At 40.2% G+C, this 17693-nt stretch overlaps 1 protein-coding gene across 5 annotated transcripts in view; it reads right to left on the minus strand.

The window, feature by feature from the left end:
• SPAST (spastin) overlaps window positions 1-10135 on the minus strand; it is a 110075-nt gene extending 99940 nt beyond the window's left edge. For all 5 annotated transcript variants that reach the window (XR_010319487.1, XM_023555248.2, XM_010595844.3 and 2 more), the window contains exon 1: window positions 9721-10135. Coding sequence is in view for 4 of the 5 variants with exons in the window: in XM_023555248.2 (XP_023411016.1) it covers window positions 9721-10135 (415 nt within the window). In the remaining variant the exon portion in view is untranslated. The remainder of the gene's footprint in view (window positions 1-9720) is intronic.
• Window positions 10136-17693: the final 7558 nt, after the last annotated feature.

Raw genomic sequence — 17693 nt, forward strand, 5'->3', positions numbered from 1 at the left:
TAAAATACTTGGGAATAAATCTTACCAGAGATAAAAGACTTATACAAAGTAAACTACGATAAACTTCGCCAAGAAACGAAAAAAGACCTACATAAGTGGAAAAACATACGTTGCTCATGGATAGGAAGACTTAACATTACAAAAATATCTGTTCTGCCAAAAGTGATCTATACATTTAATGCAATTCCCATTCAAATTCCAACGATATTTTTTAATGAGATGGAGAAACAAATCAACAAGTTCATATGGAAGGGAAAAAGGCACCGGATAAGCATTACTGAAAAAGAAGAAAAAAGTGGGAGGCGTTACTTGACCTGATTTCAGAAACTATTATACCGCCACAGTGTCAAAACAGCCTGGTACTGGTATAACAAAAGATACATAGACCAATGGAACAGAATTGAGAATCCAGACATAAATCCATCCACATATGAGCAGCTGATATTTGATAAAGGCCTGAAGTCAGTTAAATGGGGAAGACAGTCCTTTTAACAAATACTGCTGGCATAACTGGATATCCATCTGAAAAGAAATGAAAACAAGACCCATACCTCACTCCATGTACAAAAACGAGCTCAAATTGGATCAAAGACCTAAATATAAAATCAAAATCAATAAAGATCATGGAAGGAAAAATAGGACAACATTAGGAACCCTAATACATGGCATAAACAGTATACAAAACATTACTAACAATGCAGAATAAGAACTAGATAACTGGGAGATCCTCAAAATCAAACACCTATGCTCAGCCAAAGACTTCACCAAGAGAGTAAAAGGACTACCTACAGACTGGGAAAAAGTTTTTAGCTGTGACATTTCCGATCAGCACCTGATCTCTAAAGTCTACATGATACTGCAAAAACTCAACTGCAAAAAGACAAAGAGCCCAATTAAAGACACTTCAGTAAAGAAGACATTCAGGGAGCTAATAGATACCTGAGTAAATGCTCACGATCATTAGCCGTTAGAGAAATGCAAACCAAAACTGCAATGAGATTTCACCTCACTCCTGACGACACTGGCATTAATCCAAAAAACATAACAACAATAAATGTTGGAGAGGCTGTGGAGAGACTGGAACTCTTATACACTGCTGGTGGGAATGTAAAATGGTACAACCAGTTTGGAAATCGATTTGGTGCTTTCTGAAAAAGCTAGCAATAGAGCTACCATACAATCCAGCAATCCCACTCCTTGTAATATATCCTAGAGAAAAAAGGGCCTTTACACGAACAGATATATGCACACCCAATTTCCTTGCAGCACTGTTTACAATAGCAAAAAGATGGAAGCAACCCAGGTGCCCATCGATGGACGAATGGATGAATAAATTACGGTATATTCATACAGGGGAATACTACGCATCAATAAAGAACAGTGATGAATCTGTGAAACATTTCATAACATGGAGGAACCTGGAAGGCATTATGCTGAGTGAAATTAGTCAGTTGTAAAACAATAAAAACTCAAGAAATAGTTTAAACAGAGAAGAAAATATTCTTTGATGGTTACGAGAGGGGGGAGGGAGGGAGGCTGAGAAAGGGGTATTTACTAATTACATAGTACATAAGAACTACTTTAGGTGATGGGAAAGACAACACACAATACAGGTGAGGTCAGCACAATTGGACCAAACCAAAAGCAAAACAGTTTCTGGAATAAACTGAATGCTTTGAAAGCCAGCATGGCAGGGGCACAGGTTTGGGGACCATGCTTTCAAGGGACATCTAAGTCAACTGACATAATAAAATTTATTAAGAAAACATTCTGGGTCCCACCTTGGAGAGAGGTGTCTGGGGTCGTAAACACTAGCAAGCAGCCATCTAAGATGCATCAATTGGTCTCAACCCACCTGGAGTAAATGAGAATGAAGAACACCAAGGACACAAGGTAATTACGAGCCCAAGAGACAGAAAGGGCCACATAAACCTGAGACTACATCAGCCTGAGACCAGAAAAGCTAGATGGTACCCAGCTACAACCAATGACTGCCCTAACAGAGAACAGAGAACCCCTGAAGGATCAGGAGAGCAGTAGAATGCAGACCCTAAATTCTCGTAAAAAGACCAGACTTAATGGTCTGACTGAGACTAGAAGGACCCCGGTGGTCACGGCCCCCAGATCTTCTGTTGGCCGAGGACAGGAATCATCCCCAAAGCCAACTCTTCAGACAGGGACTGGACTGGACAATGGGTTGGAGAGGGATGCTGGTGAAGAGTGAGCTTCTTGGATCACATGGACACTTGAGACTATGTTGGCATCTCCTCTCTGGAGGGGAGATGAGAGGGTAGAGGGGGTTAGAAGCTGGCGAAATGCACACGAAAAGAGAGAGGAGGGAGGGAGCGTCCTGTGTCATTGAGGGAGAGGAACTGGGAGTATGTAGCAAGGTGCATCTAAGTTTTTGTGTGAAAGACTGGCTTCCTTTATAAACTTTCACTTAAAGCACAATAAAAAAAAAAAAAAAAACTACAGTAAGATTCCATCTCACTCCAACAAGGCTGGCATTAACCCAAAAAACTCAAAATAATAAACATTGGAGAGGTTGTGGAGAGACTGGAACACTGCTGGTGGGAATGTAAAATGGTACAACCACTTTGGAAATCGATTTGGCGCCTCCTTAAAAAACTAGAAATAGAACTACCATACAATCCAGCAATCCCACTGTTTGGATTATATCCTAGAGAAATAAGAACCTTTACACGAACAGGTATGTGCACACCCATGTTCACTGCAGCACTGTTTACAACAGCAAAAAGATGGAGGCAACCAATGTGCCCATCAATGGATGAATACCCAAAAACCAAACCCAGTGCCATCGAGTTGATTTCGACTCATAGCGACCCTACAGGACAGAGTAGAACTGCCCCATAGAGTTTACAAGGAGCACCTGGCGGATTTGATCTGCCAATCCCTTGGTTAGCAGCCGTAGCACTTAACCACTATGCCACCAGGGTTTCCCAATGGATGAATGAATAAGTAAATTATGGTATATTCACACAATGGAATACTACACACGGATAAAAAACAATGATGAATCTGTGAAACATTTCGTAACATGGAAGAATCTGCGAGGCATTATGCTGAGTGAAATTAATCATTCACAAAAGGACAAATATTGTATAATACCACTACTATTTGAACTCGACAAGTAGTTTAAACAGAAAAGAAAATATTCTTTGATGGTTTCGAGAGTGGGGAGGGAGGAAGGGAGGGAGGGAGAGGGGTATTCATTAGATAGTATACAGGAACTATTTTACGTGAAAGGAAAGACAACACACACTACTGGAGAGGTCAGCACAACTGGACTAATCCAAAAGCAAAACATTTCCTGAATAAACTGGATGCTTCAAAGGCCAGCATAGCAGGGGTGGGGTTTGGGGGCCATGGTTTCAGGGGACATTTAGGTCATCTGAGACAATAAAATCTATTAAGAAAACATTCTGCATCCTACTTTGGAGACTGGCATCTATCATCTTAAATGCTAGCTAGTGGCCATCTAAGTTGCAGCAATTGGTCTCAACCCACTTAGAGCAAAGGAGAATGAAGAACACCAAAGACACAAGGTAATCACAAGCCCAAGAGACAGAAAGGGCCACATAAACCAGAGACTACATCAGTATGAAACCAGAAGAACTAGATAGTGCCTGGCTATAACCAATGACTGCCCTGACAGGCAACACAGCAGAGAACCCCTGAGGGAGTAAGAGAGCAGTGGGATGCAGACCTCAAATTCTCATAAAAAGACCAGACTTAATGGTCTAACTGAGACTAGACGGACCCCGCCCTAGACCATGACAAGACAAGAACCATTCCCAAAGCCAACTCTTCAGACAGAGATTGGACTGGACTATAGGATAGAAAATGGTGCTAGTGAGGACTGAGCTTCTTGGATCAAGTAGACACATGAGACTATGTGGGCAGCTCCTGTCTGGAGGGGAGATGAGAGGGCAGCTGGCTGAAAGGAAAACAAAAATTGAGAGTGGAGAGGAGTGTACTCTCTCATTAGGGGGAGAGCAACTAGGCGTATATAGCAACGTGTATATAAGTTTTTGTGTGAGAGACTGACATGATTTGTACACTTTCACTTAAAGCACAATAAAAATAAAGGAAAAAAAAAAGATGGAAGGAATACACAGAGTCACTGTACCAAAAAGAACTGTTCAATGTTCAACCATTTTAAGAGACAGCATATGATTAAGAACCAACAGCATTAAAGGAAGAAGTCCAAGCTGCTCTGAAGGCATTGGCAAAAAAAAAAAAGGGGGGGGGGTCCCAGGAACTGACGGAATACCAACTGAGATATTTCAACAAACACATGCAAAGCTGGAAGCACTCACTCATCTATGCCAAGAAATTTGGAAGACGGCTACCTGACCAACTGAGTGAAGAGGACATATCCATGTCCATTCCAAAGAGAGGTGATTCAACAGACTGTGGAAATTACTGAACAATATCATTAATATCATACGCAAGTAAAATTTTGCTGAAGATCATTCAAAAACAGCTGCAACAGTACATCGACAGGGAGCTGCCAGAAATTCAAGCCAGATTCAGAAGTGGATGTGGAACAAGGGATAGCAGATGGATCTTGGCTGAATGCAGAGAACACCAGAAAGATGTTTACGTGTGTTTTATTGACTATGCAAAGGCATTCGACTGTGGATCATAACAAATTATAAATAACACTGCAAAGAACAGGATATCCAAAACGTTGTGCATGAGGATCCTTAACACAGGCCAAGAGGCAGTCATCTGAATAGAAAAGGTGATACTGGGTGGTTTAAAATCAGTAAAGGCGTGCATCAGGGTTGTATCCTTTTACCACAGTTACTCAATCTGTATGCTGAGCAAATAGTGTGAGAAGCCGGGCTATATGAAGAAGAATGGGGCATATCAGGATTGGAGGAAGGCTCATTAACAACTGTGTTATACAGATGACATAACCTTGCTTGCTCAACGTGACGAGGACATGAAGTATTTCCTGATGAAGATCAAAGACTAAATCCTTCAGTATGGACTATGCCTCAACATAAAGAAAACAAAAATCATCACAACTAGACCAATAAGCAACATCATGATAAACGGAGAAAAATTTAAAGTTGTCAAAGATTTAATTTTAGTTGGATCCACAATCAACATCCATGGAAGCAACAGTCAAGAAATCAAATGACATGCTGCACTGGGCCAAATGTGCTGCAAAAAAAGACCTCTTTAAAGTGTTAAAAAGCAAAGATGCCACTCTGAGGACTAAGGTGGCCCTGACCCAAGCCATGGTATTTTCAATCGCCTCATATGCATGTGAAAGCTGGACAATGAATAAAGAAGACCAAAGAAGAACTGATGCATTCAAGTTATAGTGTTGGCAAAGAATACTGAATGTATCATAGACTGCCAGAAGTACAAACAAATCTCTCTTGGAAGATGTATAGCCAGAACGGTCCTTAGAAGCAAGGATGGGAAGATTTCATCACACTTACTTTAGACATGTCATCAAGAAGGACCAGCTCCTGGAGAAGGACATAATGAGGATCAGCAAAAAAGAGGAAGACCCTCAGGGAGATGAACTGACACAGTGGCTACAACAATGGACTCAACCATAGCAACGACTGTGAGGATGGTGCAGGACTGAGCAGTTTTTTATTATGTTGTATAATTATTCTATATAGGGTCACTATGCGTTGGTACCAACTCGACAGCACCCACCAACAACAAAAAAACTGTGAGAAAATAAATTTCTGTTCCTTAAAGCCACCCATTTACAGTATTATTTACTAATGAAGATCAAAGACTAAATCCCTCAGTATGGACTGCACCTGAACATAAAGAAAACAAAAATCCTCACAACTGGACCAATAAGCAATAAAAAAATCACTGAAGGTGTCAAAGATTTAATTTTACTTGGATCCACAATCAATGCCCATGGAAGCAGCAGTCAAGAAATCAAATGACATACTACACTGCTGCAAAAGACCTCTTTAAGGTGTCAAAAATGAATAAGGAAGGCCAAAGAAGAATTGGGTGTTCTCGAAGAACACGTATCATAGAGTATGTATCACAGACTGCCAGAAGTACAAAACATCTGTCTTGAAGTAGTAGTCAGAATGCTCCTTAGAACCAAGGATGGCAAGACTTTGTCTCCTGTACTTTGGACATGTTATCAGGATGGGCCAGTCCCTGGAGAAGGACAACATGTCAGGTGAAGTAGAGGGTCAGTGAAAAAGAGGAAGACCCTCAATGAGATGGACTGACACACTGGCTGCAATAATGGACTCAAACACAGCAACAACTGTGAGGGTGGGGCAGGACTGGGTAGCCTGAGCAGTGCTTCATTCTGTACATAGCATCGCTATTAATCAGAACCAATTCGACAGCACCTAACATATATTTCTTAAAACTAACTAGGAATGAAGAGAAAAGCATTTTACTTAGACCATTTCTGGCCTTGATGCCAGATTCTCCAGCCTTACACCTCCTGGGAAATTGGCTCTCTCTTTCATACAGTATCTAGGCCCTTACTATCAAGTCCTATATAAGGAACCATAACTATAGAACTTGCACCACGTGTTACTAGGAGCCCAGATCTCAGGCTTGTCTAGGTATAGAAGCCGTTCAAAACATCTTAGGGTACGTTCTGGTTAATCCAAAGAACCACTATTATAACCTCCTCTTTTCCTTCAAATATTCCAATGGGCCTGTTACTAGCATTATAAAACCAAGAACCAGCTTAGTTTAAGATAAAAGTAACAGAATTATTAGTCTGTTTACCTAAACTCTTCCTGCTTCTGCTTCAATTTCAGTTTCTCCATATCAAAAATTGGTATCATATCAGTCTTCCAAGGATATTCAATACTTAAGACAAAATCCACAAAATTATTTAACTCCTTGAAAAAAGGAGAGATATAAAATGAACATGAAAATATAAATATAATTATTAATCACATAAATACTGTCTTAACACATCTCACTGGAGAAGAAGCTTTTTTATTTCAAAAATAACACTTAGAATACAAAGCTGTGTACATTAACTAGTATCTACTTATGCTTGCTTTAATAACGGACTTCATATACTTTAGGTAAATAAAAGTTGCTGTACTCGTCTTCTCTATTTAAAATAGTTTGGTTTCAGACAAATTAAGGCCTTCATGAAAATTCAGTGCCCAAGTTGAGTACAACTAGAATTCCAAATAAACAGTTGCCATATAAATCACAACATTTATACACTACTTTATTAAGATCTAATTTGGTTTTTATCATTTCAAGGCACCAAATGTTTCAATTAACTAATACTGCTACAGTCTGAAATTGCACAGTGGCTTTCAGTACATTTAGCAGTTAAGCTGCAAAGGGATGGTAATGCAGACGTTGTTGTTAGGTGCTGTTGAGTCACTTCAAACTTATAGCGGCCGCATGTGACAGAGTAGAACTGCCCCATAAGATTTTCTAAGCTGTACTTTTTATAGGAATAGATAACCAGCTCTTTCTCCCCCAGAGCTGCTGGGTAAAAGTTCAAATCACCAAACTTTCGGTTAGCAGCGGCATTACCGGCCCTAACTTAAAGCCTAATGGTTTACCAGTTACAAAGTTTTTGAAGATGGCCTAGCCCATTTATTTCATACACAGTATACTCTGATAAAATAAGAGAGGGAGAAAATTTAATTCTCTTGGAATAAAATTTTGTGTTGTCAAGGATGGCTGAGAGGTAAATAGACCTCACATGTGAACTTTCTCTTTTAATAACTAGATTAAGGCTCAAATACAAAAATTTTCAACATGCTAAAAAGGAGAAGAGAACATGAAAAAATAAACTCAGTTTTAAAGGAAAATGAATATATTACTCATCTGTTTCAGTCTGAACTAATTTAATTTGGCAGAGGACGGTACCAGTTGTAGAATTCAAACCAAAGAGTTGTCATATCCATTCTGACATCCATGATAGAAACATTATCAGTCAAAAAAGAGTGAAATATGTGGAACACCAAAACCTGTTGCCGTTGAGTCAATCCCGACTCATAGCGACCCTATACACACATCACTGAAAATATTTATACTTAAAAAATATTTTGAAGAGGATTTAACAGTGAAACTCATAGATAAGTCATCAGCATGAAACCAAGGTCTGCATTCTATTGGTCATTTATTCTTCACATGGAACTGCTTTTTCTTTAAATATAAGAGCCCAAGATTGCAATACCTAGATTGTCCTTGATCTCGCCTTTCATCCCTACTTCTAACTCCCATCAACCAGTGTTAACTAAGAGTTCCCTGAATATGCTGGCATTCTTTTCCTAAATATACTAATTAAAATAATCCACTCGAAAACACATTCCCTCTATTCTAAAACGTCTTTGGTCTAGATTAGTAAACTTGAGAGGACCGTACTGTAATATGATACTGTAATAAAAACAGCAAGGGTTGCTAACCAAAAGGTCAGTAGTTCAAATCCACCAGGCGCTCCTTGGAAACTCTATGGTGCAATTCTACTCTATCCTATAGGGTTGCTGTGAGTCGGAATTGACTCAATGGCAAAGGGGTTTTCTCTAAGGAAGGGATCATGGTACCCCTCTTCATCCTCCCCAAGAGATCCTGGATGTTCCTAAGAGGTGGTGGAGAACAGAACCATTAACAAAAAACTTCCTACCATAATAAACCCATAGTATTCTTTTCCTAAATGCATCTCTATTGTTCAAGTCTCTTAACCTTCACTCTGCCCTTAAATTCCCAGCTATCTAGTGCTGCTGTAACAGAAATACAACTGGATGGCTTTAACAAACAGAAATTTATTTTCTCACATTTTAGGAGGCTGTAAGTCTGAATTTAGGGCACTGGCTCTAGGGGAATGCTTTCTCTCTGTGTGGGCTCTGGGGGAAGGTTCTTATCTCTTCACCTCGTTTCCCAGTGTCTTGGAGAACTCTATGTGGCTTGCCATCAATCTTCCCCCATCTCTGCTTGCTCACTTGCTTAATCTCTTTTATATGTCATAAAAGATTGACTCAAAAAACACTCTAAACTAATCCTGCCTCATTAACACAACAAAGACAACACATTCCCAAATGGTATTATAACCAGAGGCATAGAGATTAGAATTTACAACATATTTTGGAAGGACACAATTCAATCCACAACACATTCCAAAACCAAGATGAGTACCCCCCCTTCCCCTATACCCTACTCTTCACTACTAGGCCCACCAAGGAAACCGGTTTCAACAAGATTGAAATCCTGGAACAGTTTCTGGAATTGGTAATGTAGACGGACACTAAAAATGAACGGTAGATTGCTCCTTTTTCACTAATGGATAAGACAAGTGAGTACCTAACTGAGACATGGTGGAAAAGTGGGTTTCCTTGGGAGTTGGAAGGAAAAGCAACATCTCCCATACTGGAGGTAGAATGAAAAGAGGGATTTTTAAAACGTAATATGAATCCGTCTAATGTTCATTAGCTATTAGCATAGGTCTGGAATGACCCGCTTTTACCCATACATATATAAAGCCTCAGTTTCTTCACCTATAAAATGGTGACAGCAACAGCACCTTTACCGTATAGGATTATTGATTATAAGAATTAACTGACACAACACGTGAAAAGCTAATGGCACAGTTCCGGGGATGCATCGCCCCCTCCCGCAGTAAACGGACGCAGGTGTTACCCTCCCTCTGCGACCCCACCCCCTTGCTTCCCGGCGCTTCCCCTTCCCCTTGGCCCCCTGTCACCATACCTTTCTCGTCCTCGTCGATGCGCAGGGCAATGGAGATGTACTCGAAGGCCTGCTTATGAAAGGCTCGAACGTGGTCAGCCTCACCGCCTGACACAGGCACCGGGGGCGAGGCCGGGGCTGACGCCGGCGCGGCCCGGGAGCTCCTCTTGGCGGCCATGAGGGCGCGGGAGAAGCGCTGGCAGAGCCACACGAAGAGGAGCCCCAAGTGGAAAGCTACCAAGCGCAACAGGGCGAAGCCCACCAACAGCGGGTAAGAGAAATAGTACAGGTTCCGCTTATGCGGCGACCCGGGCGAAGAGGCCCGCGCGGCGCCGGAAGGGGCGGGCACCGAGCAGGGGGGCGGAGGCCTGGGAGGCACCGGGCTGCTGGGGCCGCCGGAGCCTTTCTTCTTCCGTCGTCCACCCGGAGAATTCATCCACAGCTCCTACTGCCGCCGCCGCCATAACCCGCCTCCCGCAGAACCACGATGACCAAGCCACGGCGGCGGCCACGGCGATGGCCACAAACCCCCGCGCGCCCGCTGGCCCCAGAGCTCGGCAGCTCCACGCGTTGCCCGCCGGCTTCTTCAGTCAGAAGAACAAGCCATTTTCATGCGGGAGTCTGACACCAGCAGTTGCTCCACCCCTACCTCCCTCTGTCTTCCGGAGTGCCTGGTGGCTCAGTGCTACAGCTGCGCGCACGCGCACGTCTCTTCCTCCGTGTCTCTCCCTGGCGCGCACGCGCACGCCCCTCCCCTCGTGTCTTTCACTGGCGCGCACGCGCACGTCTTTCCATGTATTTCTTGGGCGGCTTTCTAAAGCGCCATCTTCGTCGACCTGGGTTCTAGTGCGCGTGAGCGGCGCCAGTTCCCAGTGTAACTGCCGGTCATAGCGTGCAGTTCTGAGCCTGCCGACTTCGGGCACCGAGGCTGCTGACTCCTTCATAGCCAGGAACATTGGCTATCAGCCCAGGGGAGGGGCGACTGTTCTCAGGGTCCCTCGGCTAGTTCCCAGGGCTCATATCTCACAATGTTTAGGTTTTCTGTACTTAACGTTTCTTTCGTCATTTTCTGCCAGTTGACTCAAGTCTTCTCCAAAGGGTGATTGCTCTGAGTTCCATTTAAAAAGCAACCCGTATATAGAAAATCCCAGATAATCCACAAGAAAGCTACTGGAACTAATAGAAGGATTCAGCAAAGTGGCGGGTATAAGATCACATAAAAAATCACCCAGGTTTTTCTACACTAATGAGAACTCAGAGAAGGAAATCAGGAAAAGGATAACATTTATAATAGCCCCCCCAAAGATGGAATACTTAGGAATAAACATAACTCGGGATGTAAAAGACTCATAAAAAGAAAACTATAAAACATTAGTGCAAGGAAACAAAAGAGACCTTAATAATAGAAAAGCATAATCGTGCTCACGAATAGGACTTGTGAAAATGTCCATACTACACAAAGCAATCTGTAGCTACAATGCAATCCTGATCCAAATTTCAACAATGTTCTTTAACAAGATGGAAAACTAATTAGCTTTATATGGTAAAGAAAATCCCCCCAGATAGGTAAAACACTACTGAAAAACAATGAAGTAGGAGGCCTCACACTACCTGATCTCAGAACCTAGTATACAGCTGCAGTAGTAAAACCAGTCTGGTACTGGTACAGTAACAAATGCATAGACCAATGGAACAGAATCAAGACCATAGAAATAAATCCATCCATCTATGGACTCCTGATCTTTGACAGAGGGTTGAAGTTCATTAAAGGCAGAAGAGATAGTCTCTTCAACAAATGGTGCTGGCAAAACTGGATATCTATTTGCAGAAAAATGAAACAGAACCCATACCTCACCCCATACACAAAAAAAGAACTCAAAATAGATTTAACACCTAAAAGTAAAACCTAAAATTATAAAGTTCATGAAAGCATAGGGACAACACTAGGGGCCCTAATTTATGGTATAAATGGCATATCAAGCATAACTAAAAATGCACAAACTCCAGAAGATAAACTAGATGACTGTGTCTCCTAAAACTTAAATACCTATGCTCATCAAACTACTTTTCCAAGATAGTAAAAAGAGTACCTACAGACTGGGAAAAAAATCTTTGGCAGTGACATATCTGATAAAGGTTTAATCTCCAAAATATACAGAAAACTTTAACAACTAAACAATAAAAAGATAAGCAACCCAACCACAAAATGGGCAAAGGACATAAACAGATACTTCACCAAAGAGGACATTCAGGCAGCTAACAAATACATGAAAAGATGCTAGCAATCATTAGCAAGTAGAGAGATGCAAATCAAAACCACAATAAGGTACCGTCTCACTCCTGAAAGAATGGCATTGATGAAAAAAAAAAAAACAACAAATGCTGTTTGTGAGTAGATTGGAACCCTCACACACTGCTCGTGGGAATGTAAAATGATACAACCATTGTGGAAAACAATATGGCACTTCCTTAAGAAGCTAGAAATAGGAATACCATATGATTCAGTAATCCCACTTTTAGGAATATCTCCTAGAGAAATAAGAGCTATCACACGAATAGATGTATGCACGTCCATGTTCATTGCAGCATCATTCACAATAGCAAAAAGATGGAAACAACTTAAGTGTCCTTCAACTAATGAATAGATAAATTATAGTACATACAAACAATGGAACACTACACAACAATAAAGGACAATGATGAATCCTCAAAACATCTCACAACATGGATGAATCTGGAAGGCATTATGCTGAGTGAAATAAGTCAATCATAAAGGAATGAATATTGCATGACACCACTATTATAAAAAAATACGAACATGTTTCCACACAGAAAGAAATAATCTTTGATGGTTGCGAGGGAGGCGAGAGTACGGAGAGGAAATCATTAACAAGATAGTAGACAAGTGTTAACTTTGGTGATGGAAAAGACCACACAAAATATAGTGGAAGTCAGCACAACTTGACCAGGGCAACTGGGAACTGGAACCTGGGGTGAAAACAAACTGGGATAACAGGTAGTTGGAATTATGTACTCTAAAAGAGCTGGCCCATCAGTTCATCCTATTGAGATACTCAGAGCTGCCTGGGTTCATGGTCACTTGGTTATGCTACCTATCCAATAAACTATATTCTCTTTCTCTTCCTCTCCCTCTCTCTTCCTGTCCTTCCTCCCTCCTTCTCTCCCTTCCTTTCTCTCTTACCCTCTCCATAGACCCATCTCTATCTCCCTTTTTTCTCTCTTTCTCTGTTGAAGTTAGCCATAATAGTTTCCTGTTGCCTAAAACTAAGTAATCCTAAATGATACAATTCCCCCATTGTTTACAATGTGAAGTTTACAAATACCTCATGCTTACTAGTTGTGTTATAGGAGCAAGTTTTTTAACTCCTTTCTCTGTAAAATAAATGGAATAAGAATTACAAAATGATATAAGGTACCTAAAACTAGCATAGTACCTGCAACATAACAGGACTCAATAAATATTATTTCTGTTTCTGCCACTATACCTGCAATGCCACTCTAGATTTCAGGCTCTACTGAGATCTCAATTTTCAGCGCTCTCAGTTCACGTCTGCTGCCCTTTAGAATTATATCCCAGCCTCAAATCCATTTTCTGAATTAAAATCTTCCTAAATTTGTCTTAAGAAAAATAGTGCCTTAGCATCACCTTGGCCTTATAATCAGCCTGGTCTGAAGATCCTAACCTTCTTAACCATTTAACCTGCTGTGTGACAGCCTCCCAGTTTCAAGATGGTAAGAGCTTCCAGGACACTTAATCTTGAATGGGATCTGGACTAGTTTCACCAGGACAAAAAGGAGTAGCTGAGTTCTGTGCTAAGTCGGACATTCAGTCACTTTATCGCTTTAACCCATTAATTTATATCCAAAAGCACCTAGCACCAAATGTGGTGTTTTTTGTCTTGTTTTGTTTTTTGATATTTCAGCCCCTAAGTATTTCCCTGAATTTTCAGCTTGAGAAATGTTAGATTATTTGATATAGAAACCAATGGCAGATATTAAAGACCTCTTTTCAATTAAAAAAAGAAAAGTGAAATAAAATGTCACACCTAGAGCTGAGAGCTGCTTTTGAAAAAGAAAATGTAAAATAGAGAAAAAAATTAAAAGACATAGTTGGGAATGAGGAATGGGAGGAGGAGAGTAACAATTAGGAGATTATTATCCGATGGTTGTGTTAACAACTTAAAATTGTGAACAAGTTATTTTTCTACATTGAGGCCACTTTGTGGCATAAATTATTCAACCATTTCGTTCAGCTAATGTGTACTAAGCACAGACAATGTGTCAGCCAATGAAGAAGGTGCCAGGATTACAGTAGGGAACAAAACCAGTTTTACAGTCTAATGCAATGGTCACAAAAAACTTCAACAGCAATAACATATATGTTGTGAATGACGGAAACTGTGAGAAACTGGAGAGGAGTATACCCCAGGTAATCAGGGTAGCTGTTAGTCAGTTCCAGCTGATTTGTGCCTTTCAGGAATGTGGGGACCTAATGTTGCCAGATTTTTCTAATTTTTCAAGATAAATCAGAATTCTAATTTTTTATGTGAAATCTATGGGCTGGGAGTCACTGGCTCAAAATTACTAAACAAATTAAAAACAAAACTGTGTCACCAGTTTGAGATTATCTAGTTTAGAGAGGTTTTGTTACTTCAGTAAATGTATCTGTGAATGAGCTCATGGTTTTGAAATAGTAGTAGGTGTAAGAATATAAATTGTTACCTGACCTCTTCAACTTGATTTTTGAAGGTATGGTGCTATGGACTAATAAACAGAATCAGTTAACAGAGAATTTTAAATGAAAGCCCTAGGATAGCAATCTAGATTATCAGAGGATGTATTCAATCAGCACTCTAAAAAAAATACTTGGGTGTATATGTACTAAATTTCTATATTTACAGTGGCCAGCGCATACTGTGTGCACGGAGAGCAGAATAATGCGGACTGTTAGCACTGAGTGAATGCTGGGAAACATAAAAGGAATTGTTTATTTTCAAGGGTGGTTTCAGAAAGTTTCCTTTATCCTTGAGACACTCCTCCCCATCTTGTCAGATAAACTCAATTCCTGTATTCTGGAAAGAACACCTAAATTTCTCCATTTACTCTCATAAGTGTTTTTGTCATAGCGTGTGTCTCTTCCCACCCACAAGCTTTTCCATTGAGGCTTTGATTAAATATTCCTTTCCGAATACTGTTCCAAAGATACCTACTCACATTCATCTCATCCTCATCTGAACTTCTTCAGGATTTATGGTCTGTATCACTCATCTTGACCTTTAACCAGTTATTACTTTATACTGTTATTTAAATGTATCACATATGTAACCTGGCTGAACTAGAATACACATTTATGAGGGCAAGGAGTGTAATTTAAATTCATTTTAAAGTCCCTGTTTTAGGTTTGGTGATTTGCTAAGAGAATTCACAGTACTCAGCATGTAGATATACCCACAGCTATGATTTATTAGAGCAAAAAGATACAAAGCAGAATCAGTAAAGGGAAAGTGCACATGGGGTGAAGTCTAGAGGAAACCAGGTGTAAGCTTTTTAGATTCTGCTCCCAATGGAATCACAGAAGACACACTTAATTTTTCCAGTAATGAATTGTGACATGTGTGAAACATTGTCTACCAGGGAGCCTCATCAGAGACTCAGTGCCCTAAGTTTTTATTGGGGTTGGTCTGCCTAGCACCCTTTGCCTAGCATATACCAAAATTCTAGACTCCCAAAAGAAAAGCAGGTGCTTAGCGTAAATCATATTGTTTGCACAGTTTAGGCACAGTGAACCATACTTATAATTTAGGAAGAACTTTATATAAGTGTAGGGAATTTTGGAGATTGGGTGATGCAGTGGTTAAGAGCTCAGCTGCTGACCAAAAGGTTGGCAGTTCGAATCCATCAGCCTCTCCTTGGAAACCCGTTGGGACAGTTCCACACTGTCATATAGGTTTGCAGCAAGTCAGAGTCGACAGGACAGCCAAGGGTTTGATTCCGGTTTTCGTAGAGAATTTTACCCTTTACTGTTTACCATTCAAGTTCCCAGATGTTGTCTGTTATGGACTGAAATGTGTCAAAATGGCAAGGATGTACTTTATCACCATTTTTATTTAACATTGTACTGGAGTCCTAGCCAGAGCAATTAGGCTTGATAAAGAAATAAAGAGCATCCAAATTGGTAGTAAAGGAGTAAAAGTATCTTTACTTGCAGATAACATGATCTTATACACAGAAATCCCTAAAGAATCCTCAAGAAAACTACTGAAACTAATAGAAGAGTTCAGCAGAGTATCAGGATACAATATAAACATAAATCAGTTGGATTCCTCTACACCGACAAAGAGAACATCAAAGAGGAAATTACCAAATCAATACCATTCACAATAGCCCTCAAGATGATAAAATAGAATAAATCTAATCAGAGACATAAAAGACCTATACGAAGGAAACAACAAGACACTACTGCAAGAAACTAAAAGAGACCTACATAAGTAGAAAAACATACCTTGCTGATGGATAGGCAGACTCAACATTGTGAAAATGTCTATTTTACCCAAAGCGATCTATAGATACAATGCAATTCTGATCCAAATTCCAACAATATTTTTTAATGAGATGGAGAAACAAATGACCAACTTCATATAGAAGCCTCCAGATAAGTCAAGCATTACTGAAAAAGAAGAACAAACTGGAAGGCCTCACACAACCTGAATTTAGAACTTATTATACTGCCACAGTAGTCAAAACAGCCTGGTGCTGGTATAACAACAAATACATAGGCCAGTGGAACACAGTTGAGAATCCAGACATAATTTCATCCACGTATGAGCAGCTGATATTTGACAAAGGCCCAAAGTCTGTTAAATGGGGAAAAGACAGTCTCTTTGACAAATGGTGCTGGCGTAACTGAATATCCATCTGCAAAAAAATGAAACAAGACCCATCCCTCACACCATGCACAAAAACTGACTCAAAATGAATCAAAGACCTAAATATAAAATCTAAAATGATAAAGATCGTGAAAGAAAAAATAGGGACAACACTAGGAGCCCTACTATATAGTATAAACAGTGTACAAATAATTATTAACAATGCACAAACACCAGAAGAGAAACTAGATAACTGGGAGCTCCTAAGAATCAAACACTTATGCTCATCCAAAGACTTCACCAAAAGAGTAAAAAGATTACCTACAGACTGGGAAAAAAAATTTTTGGCTATGACAAATGCGATCAGCTTCTGATCTCTAAAATCTACACGATGTTGCAAAATATCAACAAAAAAAAAGAGAAATAACCCAATTAAAAATGGGCAAAGGATATGAACATGCACTTCACCAAAGAAGACATTCAGGCAGCTAACAGATACGTGAGGACATGCTCATGATCGCTAGCCATTACAGAAATGCAAATTGAAATTACAACGAGATACCATCTTACTCTAACAAGGCTGGCATTAATCCAAAAAACGCAATAAATGTTGGAGAGGTTGTGGAGAGACTGGAACACTTATACACTGCTGGTGGGAATGTAAAACAGTACAACCACTTTGGAAATCAATCTGGTGATTCCTTAAAAAGCTAGAAATAGAACTACAATATGATCCAGCAATCTTACTCCTTGGAATATATTCTAGAGAAATAAGAGCCTTCACACGAACAGGTATATGCACACCCATGTTCATTGTAGCACTGTTTACACTAGCGAAAAGATGGAGGCAAACAAGGTGCCCATCAAAGGATGAATGGATAAATAAATTACGGCGTATTCACACAGTGGAATACTACGCATCAATAAAGAACAACAATGATTCTGTGAAACATCTCATAACATGGAAGAATCTGGAAGGCATTATGCTGAGTTAGTTTCAAAAGAACAAATATTGTATAAGACCACTATTACCAGAACTCAAGAAATAGTTTAAACACAAAAGAAAATATTATTTGATGGTTATAAGGGTGGGGAGGGAGGGAGAGG

This window comes from Loxodonta africana, chromosome 26, assembly GCF_030014295.1.
Source record: "Loxodonta africana isolate mLoxAfr1 chromosome 26, mLoxAfr1.hap2, whole genome shotgun sequence".
Lineage (NCBI taxonomy): Eukaryota > Metazoa > Chordata > Mammalia > Proboscidea > Elephantidae > Loxodonta > Loxodonta africana.